The sequence below is a fragment of the Seriola lalandi genome, unplaced genomic scaffold, assembly GCF_002814215.2.
Source record: "Seriola lalandi dorsalis isolate HSWRI2012SDOR001 ecotype SW California unplaced genomic scaffold, Sedor1 jcf7180002054338, whole genome shotgun sequence".
In the NCBI taxonomy this organism is placed as follows: Eukaryota; Metazoa; Chordata; class Actinopteri; order Carangiformes; family Carangidae; genus Seriola; species Seriola lalandi.
Genome location: NW_019524891.1, coordinates 112,715 through 128,781, shown reverse-complemented (window position 1 = coordinate 128,781; position 16,067 = coordinate 112,715). Strand labels below are relative to the sequence as shown.

General features: G+C 42.0%; 1 protein-coding gene across 1 annotated transcript in view; it reads left to right on the top strand.

Moving 5' to 3' along the window:
- Positions 1-16,067, top strand: part of rsrc1 (arginine/serine-rich coiled-coil 1) — a 115,851-nt gene that overhangs the window by 47,762 nt on the left and 52,022 nt on the right. The window contains exon 6 of the mRNA XM_023407539.2: positions 7,971-8,022. Within this exon, the coding sequence (XP_023263307.1) occupies positions 7,971-8,022 (52 nt within the window). The remainder of the gene's footprint in view (positions 1-7,970; positions 8,023-16,067) is intronic.

Below are 16,067 nucleotides of genomic sequence, written 5' to 3'. Positions count from 1 at the left end.
GTGGTGGTGTTGATAATCGGCAAACAGATTTCCATGCTTATTACACTAATGATTTCATGATATTTGATGTGGCGGCGGGGGTTGGGAGGATGTGGAAGCATAGGTGGAGGGGAGGGGGTCGCCTTCTCTCCCTCTCGGCACAGCTAAATGATGGAGTAATTTGAGTGACCTCTGACTTGGGGTAGGCCCAGGCGTAATTGCATGTCATTCTGGCACGGGGGGGGGGGTTGGCTCGGCTCCACAAAATACAAAGTACCCAACCACCCCCCACCCACACCCCACCTCTTTCTTGCATATCACTTGTTTTTCTGTGTCTCCTTTTCATGTGAACCCCATCACTGTCTTCCTCTCCATCTTGTTGCCTGTCTCACTGTGGCTCACTCCCTGAGTGTTTCCAAAAAAAAAAAAAAAAACACCCCGCAAACAAAAGAAAGATTGCATTAATTTTCAAATGATGATATTACATTAAGCGCAGAGATCTCATATATCAAAACGTGAGAACTACTCCCTTACTGTATGTGCTTCATCTTAATGGTATCGCTGGATGTCAAGGGCATGGAGGAAATTAAATCGGAAAGTGCAGATAGACCAAAGAAGATATTATCTCTGGATGATTGCAGTTTTGATAGGTATTCCAGTGAATTTCATTTTCTCCGGATGGGGAGAAGATGAGTTAGCCTGCACATTTGCTCATTTTTCTTCTACATGATTTATGTGAGTTGAGTATAAAACTCTCTCCTCCTCCCCCCCAACACCTCCCCTCTTTATCGGGAACACATACATGCATGCGCACCCACACACACCCACGCACACACCCATGTACATGGGGTAGTAAATTACTGCTTTTGAGTTGTATCTCGGCTGGGGCAGTTTACGCGAGTGTATGTATGCCTACTTTTTGTATGGCTGTAGGTGGGCAAACCGCAGTGCATGGGGTTTTGTGTATTTCTATGCACGTGCATGTTTTAGCCTGTGTGTTTGTACTTGTGTGTCTGTACGAATACACGCGCCCGAGATAGCAGCAGAGCCATCAGCGGGAATGATTCCAGGGAGACGGGGGAGTGTCATTACTCAGACTTGTTTACATTCTAAATACGTAATGAAATCTTGTTGGTAATAATGACGGGAATAAAAGTTTGGGAAATTGTAAAAGTGGTGAAGTTTGAGAAATGAGCCCCGGCCTGTGAAATAGCATTTGGGGGCAGGAAACGACATTATTATGCAGTGCTCCTGCCTGCCTGAGACATGAAGATGAACTGCTGGCGGGCCATAAAATGCTGTTAGCCCTAGCCTGAAGTATGGCACATTGTAAAAGAGCCCTGATCCCATATTGCCATTATATATAAAAGTATAGCCATACACAACATTATTTTTCATATAAGATGAGCTTAGATGCAGTGGCCCAGGCCCCCCAAATACATACACTGATAGGCAGATTTTTTTTTCCCCTTCCTTATAAAATATATAAATAAACATATTGCCATGGAACCCATCTCTGCCCTGATCTTATAGACCTCGATATTAAAAACAGAAATATTGCATTTTCTAGGGGCTCTGTTTTCCCCTGTCCTCTTTTGGGTATGGGATATATCTGTGTGTTTGTTTGGGGGGGGGGAGGCAGAGGAACAGGAGGAGATGCAGAGGAAGCCTGAGCGAAATGCAACAAATGAAAGAAAATGGAAACAGATGAAGACTTCAAAAATATAATGAGATGAATATTGAGCATATCAACTCCAGCATAAAGAGAGTTTGTTGATGTGGGCGGTGTGCCTGTGTATGTGTATATATTGAAACTGTTTATTGACAGATAATAATGGTTACAGTGGTGCAATTAAGATTTATGTCACAATAGATGGACTGATGTCATTGATGTCCCATTTGTTTCTCAAGATGATTTTTTAAAAAGACATTTAAAAGTGTCGTGAGCTTATTCAGATTCTTTAATTTTTCTGCAGCGTACGGGAAGCAGGGAAAACGGGACAACATGTGTCTGAAGCAAGGATGTTGCTGGGTTTTTTTTTTTACTGAATTTCTTCCTGCAGGTTTTCAAACACCTGTTTTGAAATGGAGAGGAGCATCTGACATGCGGGTCATTTGGTTTCCCCAAAAAAGTTTTAAAGAAGTGCTCTTGCAAGTTTTTAGGAGGCTGACTCTTCTGTAAGTTTACTTGACAATAGAGTGTGTAGACAGAAGGTAAGAGAACTTAGACAGAGGCACCAGCCCGTCTGGATTTTTTTTTGTTCCTTATGCTAACACTCGGACATACAATTTATTGAGAGATTATATGTAATTTGTCTTATCTCAGCACCAAGGAAATGAGAACTTGTAGTAGTTTTATCAGTAATAATCTTCATTGATATATTGCTAAGTTTGTGAAAATTATGTAGGAGATGAATGTTTAAAATGACCAAATCATTTGTGTTACCTTTTCTGTTGTAAGTCAAATTAACTTGGAGGGTTATAAAGGACTGTGAACAGGTAAATCAGTCAATAGTGAATGAATATGTGGTTGCTCACCCAGCGTACCTTCAAAAATACACTTAGCTAGAACAGCTATATTTATTTAATTATATTTGTTATCATTAATGAGTGCAAGTTTATAATTAGACAATACTGTTCACTGCTAAAAAAACAGCACTACATGTCATGCGCACCATAAACTACATTTATTTTGTTCTCATGTTGCAGCAGTAATCTTCCAAAAACTTTGAACAGTATCTATACGTCTTGTGCTCTGTTGAGTTGGGGAGTTGTAGTAGAGATGTGATGAGCTCCGCTGGCTGCTGCTCCTTGGAGCTGCCGGGAGATGATGGTTTACTGTGTCTGCCGATTCCAGAGCTCAACTAATCATCAGGGAGACCAGCGGTGCCTCACCCTCTCTCTCTCTGACCTACAGTCTCTATCTACCTCTTCATTGCTTCAATGTCCCACCCTGCTTTGGTCTCTTCCTCACTTTCTGGGTCTTTGTTCATTACTCAGTTGACCTAGTAGAATGACTTGGACTGAATATGGTTATTATGATGGTGTAAAGTGAGAGGGATAGACAGATTATGTCGTCTAAAAGTAATAATGAGTTAAAGCTGAGCGGTGTGTTTATGTGTTGCTGTTAAACATTGCTCTTATGCTTTCTTAAAGTCTTCTTAAAGGCAATGGAGCAGTGGAGTTTTATTCTTTTCTGTTTTTTCTCCTCTCTGTTTCTGGTCACAGTCTTGTTGTTGTGTGGTCTGATAGACGGAGTAAATCATTTGGTAAGACAGTCGTCCGACCATCTGACCACAATCTGGCCAGAGACGGCCTATCTGACCTTTGTTCAGCCTCTCTGTGTCTGCTCTAACGGGCATTAATTCATCTGCTGACCCACCATACTTTGCTTTGTCTGGTTGGCCTCAGGCCTAATAATGATAATAATAGCCCCTTGGACCAGAGCATGACTAGAAATAGATCAAATTTGCTGCTTGCCGTGCCTCATTATACACAGTGTACACACAGTGTAGCATTGTTTTTACCAAGTGGCGTGAGGGTTATTTATTTTTCTAATGGGACATGTTTATTTTTGACTAATGGGATGGGCGCTGGGCACTTAGGCTCAGTTAAGCGTATCTCAGCGTGTCTGTCGTCACTGTGGTGAGGTAAGCAAACAAGCTGGAGGCCTACTGTGAGTGTACTGGACTTCCTGTCACATTTAGGGCAAGAGTTAGCCTGAGTCAAGCGGGTGTGGGTATCAGGTCTTGGCAATAACAGCCCAATAATAGTAGATTCTTTTATGACAGCTACTTGAAAAGGAGGATGTTTATAAAAGGGTGTTCCTTTACACCTCGTGAGATAGAGAGGGGGAAAAATTCCTGCACCTGCACGACACGTGAATGACTGGATTTGATAAACGCACATAGAACATTGAGAGAGAGTTCCTGCTCTTGTCAAGTGTTTCAGTCCAAAAGCTCAAAAGACAGATATCTCAAAGCTAAAGTGAAATACTAATTGCTGGATATTCCAACAGGGGGCAACATGTAAGGCGTTGGTATGCTCCAGCAGAGGTGCTGGTCGGATGGTGGCAGGGTGAGCAGAGGAAAGGAAAGTAGGCAGGGTTTGAACTTCTTAAAAAGCCTCTTTTTCATTCTTTACAAAACTTTTCGTGAGTTCAGCTGAGGGCAACACGGCCGTGACTCAGTTAGTAAAACAGATGGTCAATTAATCGTTGGGTTTGTGATTCCTCCTCTTGTCTACATGTGTCTCTGAGCAAGACGCTGAACCCTAAACTACTCCCAATGATCAGACTTACTTCTTGCACAGCAGCTCAGCATCTAGTGTGTGTGTGTGCGTGTGTGTGCGTGTGCGTGTGCGTGTGTGTGTGCGTGTGTGTGTACGTGTGTGCATGTGCGTGTGTGTGTGTGCGTGTGCGTGCGTGCGTGCGCGCGCATGGGTGAAGGAGAGACACTTTTTTCTGTACTTACATTAATGGTCCCACAGTATATAAATACAGACCATTTACTACACCAATGGCTCTGTAAGAACCAACCATTTAACAATAAAAGTCTGAACATTTCTACTTTATAAAACCGATTCTCTTGAGGGCTACGTCTGATCCTGTCTGTCTGTGGTCCCCTCTATTTCCGTATTCTTCTTCATTGTCATCTTCTAATTTCTTCCTCATCTCCCCTCTTCTTCACACACTCCCTGTTTTTGTCTGCCATATTTCCTGAGCTCTGAAGAAAACAAAAGCAACTTTGTGTCTGTCTTGTCTTTTGTCCCCCTCCTCCTGTTTCCCCCTTCCTACGTGGTGTGAGGAAAGCGCTGCTTATTTCCAACACACACTCCCACTTTACTCACTCCAAACACACGCACAAGCACACACACAAACACACACACACGCACGCACACACGCACACACACACACACACAGAGTCCTCCTCCTGGTGTCTCATGTTTGTTTGTGTGTGTCGAAAAGGCACGCTTCTAATTGTGGGGCGAAGCCACTTCAGATGCAGCGGGCGCCTCTCTCCCAGTGGGGGGAACGCAGATCTGCCTCTGGGGAGCACAATTAACGCCTTTTTATTGTTTACTAATGAATTACACACAGAGGAAGCGGGCGTGCATGTGCAAATTAGAGTGAAAAATAGAGTTTGTTGGGAAGCAAAAACATGAAATGTCATCTGTGTACTTGTGTGTGGGTTGTGTGTCATTATGTTTGCTTAGTTGAGAGCTGACTTGTGAGTACCTTTTACATTACTTGTGTCGATAATTAGAAATTAATTAACCTGTCTCAGCGTCCATTTAGTTCTGTAGGCAGGAAGTGCACACTTGCCCTGATTTTTTTCTCTCTCTCTTTTCTGCATTTATTTAAAGAGTATAGAGCTGTAATGCTTAGTTGATTAACCTAGTTCATTAACTTAATCAATTGACAGAACATTGACAACTGTTTCGATAACCAAATAATTATTTTTGTAATTATTTAAGCAGAAAAATCAAAGAATAAGTTTAGTAAACTGAATATGTTTTTGGTTTCGGACCGTCTGGTCGTTCAAAAAAAATCACATCAGGATTTATTTACTATTCACTGACATTTTATAAACAAAAGGATTAATCTAATCGATTAGTTGAAAAGATCATCTGCAGATTAATCGATAATAATCGTTAGTTGCAGCCTTAAAAGGCTAATTAAATGCAGAATCAGACATTGCACAAAACTACTGCAATACACCCTAATAAAACGTTAGGGCAGGAGTTTTTCTATTTACAGGTGAAAGGAAAATAACTGCTTTGACGTCAATGATTAGTGTTGTAAGAAAAAAAAGTTGGTTGAAAGTTTCAACAGCAACAGACAACACAGCAGCAGTATCCTGTCTTATGTGATTCAGTGTCTTATTACCCTTCAAGAGCAGGGAGCTGTGTGTGTGTGTGTGTGTGTGTGTGTGTGTGTGTGTGTGTGTGTGTGTGTGTGTGTGTGCGCGTGTGCGCATTCAGGATGCATGGCCTTACACATGCCTCAAGGCCAATGTAAACAAATGCTAATGTAATTATTGAGGGGGCGTTGTAATAAACTGTAACTAAGATGATTGTGCACACACAGGTTAGTTAAGCTGTGATGTGTTATTGCTTTAAATGACTCGTCGTACCAAGACTGATTTCCCTGTCGTTTTAATTGTTTAGCAGGCTAAGCCTAGTACCATTTAAATGGGTTCAAATCCTACTCAGGACATTTATTTTGTGGCATGTAATCCCTCCATTTGCTGTAAGACTGTTCACGTAAAGGCAAAGATGCCAAAAAGCAAGAAAAATAGACTGAAATGTGCCTGAATCAGTTCTTCATGAAGGGGAATAGAAAGTGTGTGTGTGTATACGTCTGTGTGTGGGTGAAGGCCTCAAGTTTTCTTCCTCTTCTCCGACATAATAGTGATTGGTAATTTCAGCTGTCGAGCATTGAGAGTCAGTATGAGTGTGATCCATTATGTCACCTGCTACAGGGGATACGTGCACACACACTCACATGCACACACACACACACACACACACACACACACACACACACACATATCCATGTTGCATTAAGTGTGTGTCAGTCTGTGTCTGTGCAGTGCCTTGATGTGCGTTCCATCTAGGATACAGCACCCTGACATCGCTACATTAAAGGGGGTCATTATATTTCCCTGACTGCCACCGAAAAGTGACGTTTTTACAAAGTGACAAGTTTACAGTTTGATAAATCAGATTTTTTGCTGTGGGTGGGGAGCCAGGAGAAGGAATGGTGGGGGGAAGAGCCGGGTTATCTCTGGTGGAGGAGGAGGAGGGAGGAGGAAGCGCTGCCTGTCAGCGACGCCCCGGCCCTGTCGTCTAAATGATGCTCCCAGGCAGCCGATTCAGATCCCATCCCCATTAGCATTTAATTTCTCTCTAATCCTACACACAGTCTCCGCCGCTGCATGGTAACGAGGTCCGCCGTGCCACGGCAGCGCCGAAAAACCTCCGAGAGCAATCTGCAGCGTGCTCGCCTTTTATAGCTCCACGCCCTGTCGTAGCCATCATTCTTCCTTGACAATTAAGACCCTCAAATCTAATAGCAGTGATATTGGAATTACAGCAAGGCCCTTTTGAGGGCATGTCAGGAAAAAGGGCTGCACCTCCCAATACAGCTGTCAAAGCACAAGGCCCTCCCCCCGTTCATGCCCGCTAAGCGTTTCTGATGCATACACACACACACACACACACACACACACACACACACACACACACACACACAGGATGGGAAGGGGAATATGTTGAGTCTTTGGCTGTGATCTTTGTAAAATGTGCTCTCTGTGCCCTCTTATCCAACTCTCTAAAGACTTGTTACAGCAGCTTTTGTTTTCTCTCTTCTCCTCTCCCTTCTCTCTCTGTCTCTCTCTCTCACTCTCTCACTCTTTGCCTCTAAATTTCTCTTCATCTCTTCCTCATTGATTCTCCCTGGTGTGTGAGAGATGTTGTTGCTTTCTGTTTTTTACTAGCAGGGTTTTTAGAGACGACTAGACTAGCAGCTTGGTGAAGTTGTCCCCCGGTGCTCCATGAGGACAGTTTAAGGGAACATTCGCTCTAATGGTTGCAGTTAAAGATTATCATGGATAAAATATATTTCAGCCTAAGGGACGCAACAGTTTTAGAGCTAGATTACATAGATAAAGTTGTGTTAGTGTGGAGGCTGACTGTCCCGTCATGAACTGTGCTTTGTGATTTCTCAGGCACTAGGGTGGCAATGTTAACAGGTAGATCATCCTTTAAGAGGACGATTTGGAAAGCGTCTGAGTTAACAAGTGGCTATCCTGCTTAATGTGGCCTTAAGCAACACACTGAGCCCCTACCAGCTCTAGACCCTATTCTGAAGCTGCCCCTCACCTCTGACCAAGAAAAAATAAGAAACTCTGTGTAGGAGGGATAAGTATATTGCATTATTATTGTTCACTAATTTTCTGTTTTATTTTATCTTTGTCGGTCTCCTGCAGACTCCATCAGAACAAGCTAAAGTTCGAATGCATATGGTCCTGCAGGCTGCAGGTAAGTGGATGATAATTCTGTCTTTTATGTCACAGTGGGCTTCAGAAAAAGTGCCAGGGGTCTTGATACTTACCAGTTTGTGGTTACTCACTCATTCATGGATCCTAACGTGCAGGTGGTGTGAGAGAATATTGTGTAAAGTAGCCTCAGTCTGTAGTCTGCATCACTGTGCAAAATCACTTATTTTCTAGCCAGAATTGGGTCTTTTCTGTCAGTATACCTTTTTAGTCATGCTAGTCGCATACTCTAGCTCTAGGGATGACAGTGTTGGTTGGTCTGTCGATCCAACACAATTTCTTTAACTACATGTGCTTTCATTCATAAACATGCACGACAGCAAGTATACACAATGTAAATATATTTGTAAAAATAGCAACATTTATGCATATAGATGACTGGAAGCTTGTCCAGTTTTGCGCAATGTAGACATTTAAAACTAGTAGTGACTCTGTCCATGAAACAGCGCAGCCTAACACCAGAGCCGTACGCAATGTGTACAATGTTCCAGTGATGATTTTTACACAAATACTCCAAATGTTAAAGTTAAAGGCCTGGTTCATTTAGAGAAATTTAATTGGAAAGCCAATTACAAAAACGTGTAGATATATATATATATATATATATATATATATATATATATATGAGCCACAGTCTCATATGTACACTCCACTGTGGACCTGGATGGGTTTCATGGTTGTTTTCCCAGACTCTCAGCACCCCTCCCTGTTCACACCACTACAATCTCTCACACACACGCACACACACACACAGAAATACATACACACAATCTCCGCTTTGAGTGCTTCTGAGCCCATATTCACTGCAGCTTAATTTCAAACACTCCTCCCAGTACATAAGTCATAGATGTCACCATGCACGCGGTGTATATATTCCAGTGTGTATTCGAGGGGTAGAGTTGCGAGCCAGATGTGACAGGCAGAGATTGACTGTGGAGAAAGATGTCTTCATGTTTACAGTCATGCACACACACACACACACACACACACATACATGGCCCAGGACTTCAGAACAGGGCTCTAATTTCACCACAGGAAATATATGAAAGAACCAGGCATCTATACATCATCTATAAAGCACCCAGCAGCCACAGTATTTACCACACTTAAGACTTGTTCAGCCGTACTGTAGCCCAAAGAACAACTGCAGTCCCCTCCTGTGATTTCATTGATATGAACTTTTTGAAGCATATTTTACATATTTCATCATACTTTGAATCGACTCTACATAGTTGTGGGAATGTGGGAATTTTCGATTTTTTTTGGAGTGGGGACAATTAAACTTTTGTTTTACAATCACTTTAGAAAAATGGAAGTTTTTCTTTGCTCAAATATTTTTTCTAATGTATGTCAGACACCCTACACTCCCTGCCCTGCCACCTCAAGGCTAATGTTGTACTAATAGTGGTGAGGCATCATTAAATTGAGCATGTGGCTTTGAGTGCAGTGGGCCAGACTGGTGCAGACACAGGCCCAGGGCCAGACGCAGGGCTAGAGGAGAGGGTTTAATGTGCTGGACATGTCTCTGGTTTTCCTCTCTTTCCTGGAGGCTTCCAAAAGAACAGGTTTATGGCTCAGTCAAAGATTCTCTTCACCAGAGAACCCGGGCTGGACTGTATCAGGCCTTCGGGTGCCCGTGATCATATCGCTTACAGTAAAATACAAATGGACAACAGATTTGAACTTGATAAAGCAGTTTTCATTAGGTAATCGGACTGATTTATCATTTTCTTTCTGCTTTGTTTTCTGTTACCTTTCCTCATTTTTCTGAGTAATCATTGAATGCTCCTGCTAATTTAAATCATGTTTGAATAATTACAAATATTTGGGATATTTTTTTTCTCAAGTCCTCTGACCTGCGGCTGCTAAGTACCTTGCTCCTAAAGCTTATAAAATCATCAGTCTCACATCTCTACTTATTTCCTACATTTTCTTTTCTGTTGTCCCTCTCTGTCTATCTGTCCCCTCACTCTCTGTCCTACTGTCTTTGTTCCAGGGTTGTTAGCGGACAGAGTGAGATAGGGATGGAAAGAGGGAGGGATGGAGGGCGAGAAGGAAGCAGCAGATGTTGGGAGGTTGTGTGAATGTTAATGTCCTGACGTGGCCGTGGAGCTTAAGCCTCCTCCTCCTCCTCCTCCTCCTTCCCTCCGTTCCTCTCTGAGCGCCCGCCAGGCTTTCTCTCTCGGGGTCTCCTGACATCCTTAAAGCCCGCGGCTCTCCTCTCCTCTTCTCTGCTCTCTGCTACCTCTTTCTCTCCCATCCCCTCCCTCTCTCCCTCCTTTTGTCCGTCTATGGACTCTCTCTAGTCAGTAGAGAGCAGATCATCCCATGGCTAAAGCGGCTCAGGCCTTTGTGTTGGGGGGCTCTGTGGACCTGTAATGAGCCCCCTCGGCTGGCCCGCTGGCCTGCTTAGCGCTCACTGGGGGCTTTGAGTGTGAGTGTGTGTGTGTGTGTGTGTGTGTGTGTGTGTGTGTGTGTGTGTGTGTGTGTGTGTGTGGAGTGGGATGAGGAGGTGAGAGGAGAAGGGCAACACTGGCCCCCAATGAAAGAGCTGGATGGATATGTTTATGGGTCACTTCCTGCTTGGCCTACATATCATGCACACACACACACACACACACACACACACACACACACACACACACTACACCCATATTTCCAAGACAAACTAATTTATTAATTTCATCAATAAAAATAAATTTTTCACAATTCCATTATTTGTAACATTAATAATTCTTGTTACTTTTATATTAATAAAATAAATATATTGTCATAATATCTATAAAATACATATAATATGGACATTTTAAATTAAGATATTAATTAAAGTATTTGTCATTCATTCGGTGTTTGCTACGTATTAGGATCATTTCTTTACTTATTCTTTCATTTCCATGATCAGTTCATTTTTGTTTTACTGCTTGTCCCCACTTGGGGTACCTTGATGCTCTGGCCAGGTTGCAGGGAGATGTCCTGCACAGGTTATTATGAAAGAGGAGGTTTGGCTGGATTTTGCTGAGACAGTATTATTGTATTTCATGGTGAAAAGCAGCGGTGTCTAGGAATGTCATGATACCAGACCTTTGGCAGTCGGTGCCAACACCAATGAAATTATGATTCCCATCACTAAATTCAACAGCACAGCAAAAACACAGAAAACAACAGAGGCTGGTGAACACACAGTGTGCTAAAACACATGCACACACCTCCATATAATCAGTGCGCAAGCGGTAGTTTAAACTGACTAACAAGGTGACAGACAGTCATAAGTATTCATTTTAAAAGTTTGTATACTGGCTTTTGGTCGTCTATAACTTGTCCCTGCTGATCTTGGCATGATTTTTAGGACCTGTTGCTGCACTTGCTGCTGCCATTCCACGTGTTGTTGTTATTGTTTACTGTGCCTGCCTTCTTCTTCTCTTTAAGTTTTGATGTCAGACTAGGACGCTTGTAGGGTTATTATACTGCCGTCGTCAGTACAGTGTTAATCACATCTACAGTACATGTTTGGTACCTACGGTACTGTAGAAAAACAAGTACTGTCACATTTTCAGAATTTTTGCATCAACTTTGTACCAAAGTATCTGTTCTCGTGACATCCCTACTGGTGTCCCATCCTTAGTATGTTTGGTTCTGCTCTCGTTCTCCTTTCTGTTCTCAACTTAGGAGAGGAGCAGCTACAGAAAAACTTCTTTCACTAGTACACTTTTCTTTTTATTCTGTACCGGTGTTGTGCGCTCGATACTCGATATTCAAATACATCACAAATATTCATGTACTGTAGAAGTTCTCCTACTTTGAAAACCAATGCACTCACAAACGAAAATTCAATCACACACACACACACACACACACACACACACACCACACACCACACACCACACACAGCAACCATGACACCCTTACATGTGTATTATACTCTATCCTTTTCAGCCACTTGCTTGGTTCTTGGCTCTTTTCATAGCGGTGTCCATTTCCACTCAAATGAGCATGAGCACTGTGCGCGGCAGCGGGCCTCTCCTTATCCACACATCAATAGGGAGTGTTTGCAGAACACCCACTAAGGACCTGAGGGGCCAAGGGTCATCAAAACCTCCGTCTTCTCCCCATTTGAACCTTTGACAGCAGCAAAACAAACAGTCCTTAAGATCTCATCAGAGGCTTGAACTTGGCAGGGGCCCACTGGTGTGAATTAACTTTTTCTGTCGGTTTGACAGTTTGACATCTGGTTGGAGTTGGTAGGAAGAAATTTTTTTATTTGGACTTCTAATCTGTATGATTGTAATAATGTTGAACAACTCAGTATTTGCTTTATCACTGAAGCTACACACTGTTTTTCACTGTTTTTTGTAGCTTTTAAACTAGATTAATATGGCACATTTACACTACTTCTCTCTCCTAACATATTTTCTGAGCATGTACAAGTATTTATTATATTTTGCAAAAATACATTTCAAATTTGGGAAAGCCTCAGCAAAGCAGCGGTGTTTAAGTACTCTTTATATCAGTAATGCTGTAGTGGCAAGATGTGCTACCTCTATTTAATCTGTGTTACAGATCTATTAATTCAGTTTAAAAAGGCCAAACCAGGTATAAAGGTCAATTTAAAAGTTAGGGGAAACAAACAAACCAACTAAAAAAATGTTGAATCCAGGGTTTTTTTTGTGCAAATGTTATCTATCCTACATTCTTTTTTAAATAATGGTTGAAAAGGGAGAAGAATGAAAATTGTATTGGGAATGTTACCGTTACACAATGTGTACAGTATCATAGACCACTGGCTCACCAGTACAACCAACCCAGTTTAACTATATTTTAAAGCTTGCCAGACATGTGTCTGTGTCTTTTCTGCAAGTCTATGATGGTTTATGAGCATGTCTGTAGCAGTGTGTCTGTTTATATGTTTTTTCTGTCCGTTTATATCTGCTCTCTGATTGAGTGACAGTCATAAAGAGGCGAAGGGGGGCGTGATCAGCCAAGCTTAGCAGTATCATGCGATAGGACTAATTCTTCCACAGTAAATAAGGGGTATTAGGCTTCTCTGTCACAGTAGGGGTCCTGAAGACACTCACACACACACACACACACACACACACACACACACACACACGCACAAACCTTTTCTCTCTTGCTCTCCGCTTCTTCTTCCTTGTGCTTCCAGTTCCCGTTGTCCCTCCCACTGTCCCAGCCCACCCCCTTAGGCCCTGACAGATGTGTGCCGAACAGACCACATACATGGAGGGTGTCACCTTACCCCCTCTGGAACTAAAGGGCTAATGCGCCACATTTAGGAGGCTGCCGCCCTTTGTTCTGCCAGGATAAGAGGTGACGGGGACAGGAGACTGAGACAAGACCTAGTTCTTTAAGTGGCCCAAGTCTCCATCTTTAATTCCCTGGCCTGTCTGAATATTTTTTTCACTATAAATTTGTTTTCCTCCTTTCCCATTCTTACAATTTTCCCTCTGTTCCTTCAGCGCTTTCATTGTAGATTTAGTGGTCATCACTGGAATACAGCGCAGGAATTGTTAGGCAGTGTTGCAGTTATCACATATTATCCGTCTTCATCACATCACCGTCACTCTGGTCGTTGCACCACTTTTTGTGTGACATGACAAAGGTGATCGTCACAAACACAAGTCAGCGGTGACCTTCATCTCAAAGGGGATTTTCTCAAGGGAATTACCCAGTAATAACTCGTGTTATTGTGGCAACAACAGCAGAACGCGGCTTCACTCTGAGCAGTTTGAACTGAAATGAGGGCTTTTGCTGTAATGAGAATGGAGGGTTTTTGAGCCAAAAAAATGGTTAACAACCTGAACATTATTATTTTGTTGTGAGGGTCAGGGATTGATTTTTTTTATTTACTGGTTTGTCTTGCTACATTACTGCTGTTGAATTTAGATTTTCTGATTTAACAGTAAAGGCTCAGTCAAAGATCAGAACAGGCAGAATAAATTATGACTCACGTAGTTTAATGATTAGAACAGCCTGGTCCATAGAGAAGATTTGCAAATATTTATCCTGCAGCACTTTTCAACACCACTTTCAAAAGCCTTCACTTAACAAATTACTATCACTTAAGATGCTTTCAGGTTCAATGCATTGTAGGGATTTATTTTGACATTAATTTTTGCTTCCTTTTGTGTGTGTGTGTGTCTGTGTGTGTGTGTGTGTGTGTGTGTGTGTGTGAAATATTCAAACATAAAGCTAAAATTGCAACTACATAGCTTCCAACATATCCAAATAAACAAAACAATTACACAAGTGCAACAGAAATCCCCTTTGCATCTGTGCAGGAATGTGTCTGCTGTTGTTCTTTTGGGAGGATAATGGCACAAGAGCGTCCTGTAATTTAGTCTCTGTAACCATTGATCAGCTGGATTTATGTGCCATTACCTCACTGTTCCAGTCAACAGTTGTAATTATGTCTGAGAGAGAGAGGGAGAGAGGGAGAGGCCTCCAGTTACACAGGACCCAAGTACCTGAATAAGCTTTTATCAAACAGCCCCTGCTGGTCACTTAGTACCAGATTGACACTGGTGGCAGACTGACTGACCTCCATATGAGAGAGATGGATAGATGGATGGATGGATGGATGGATGGGTTTGTTGAGCTCAGTCACTGAGCCACACCTCATAATAAGAGACCTTTGTGTCAAGCTGCTGCTCTGACCCTCTCAAAATAAGTATTTTTGTGCTTTTGAAGGTGTATGTGAATTTAAAGAAAATATCTGTTTGAAACAGATTTTATTTATTTCAGTAAGAAGCAAGTCTTTCAGCGCAAAGGTGTCTGTCAATGGTGGGACGGCCTGAGTGACCTTAGGACTGCATGGATCAGGGGTTTATGTGCAATTGATTTTGAGTTTGTTTTATGGGTATAATAAACACCGGTCCTGCTGCGCCTTGGTTTTTCTCTTTGCTGTAGTAAGCTCGTGATACCCCCTTCTCATCCTCCCACCTTCCAGTGCTTTAGCTGCAGGCCGTGTCACAAGGACAGTGTTGCAAATTTCACATTTAAAAGTATAGCTAGAACTGCAAAACACTGCTACATCATTCAGTACAACATTGGCTAAATGATGGGAAAGCCTCCACCTTGAAAGAATCAGCTTTGCTTTGAGGGACAAACTTGAGGATTTCAGGAAAACTTTACCCCCTCCCCCCCATTAATGGCTTTTCTGGAGGAAGTCTATATCAACTTGAATGATGACTCTCACTCTTTATCAGGCGGCTATTAAGAGATCGGTCTAGAGGTTGGGCTGTGGATTGGATTTGCTTGTTTGTTCTTTTAGTAGTAGTTTTATATTCTCTCTGTTTATTTTGTCATATTGTTCACTCTTCACCATATTCACTACGTGTATATGTTCATATAGGTTAACTGTTCTGTGCTCTCTTGTATTGGTGTGAACAATGGATTTGTGTGTGTGTGTGTGTGTGTGTGTGTGTGTGTGTGTGTGTGTTTGTGTGTGTTTGTGTGGCAGTGGAGCTTCAATGAAACATATTTCAACTAAATTAATAAATTAGTCGATCACGGGAAAATAAATCTGCAGCTATCTGCCTAAATGCCAAAAATATACTGAATCCATTCAATGCATACATCTTATGACCTAACAGTTCATCAGGGAAATAATCGACAGATTGATCAATAATACAGATAATTCTTAGTTGCAGCCCTAATTAAAATAATGGAATCAATTAGAGTTGAAACAATTGTTGATTAATAGATAAGCAGGTCAACAGAAAACGAATCACCCTTGATTTTGATATTAAATAATAATTGAATTTACATTTTGTAAACAGTAATGCCAAACACTCTGGGATTCACTCTCCAGCTTCCCCCACATGAGAACTTACTGCCTCTGTCAGTTTTTTCATTGTAAATTGAATATCTTTGCGTTTTGTACAGTTTGTGAGACAAAACAAAACCTCTGAAGACATCTTGTCTGGCATTTTTCACTATATTCTGGCATTTCATCGACCAAACAATGAATCGATTAGTTGTGAAAATAATGATCAGTGGCAGCCCTCAAAT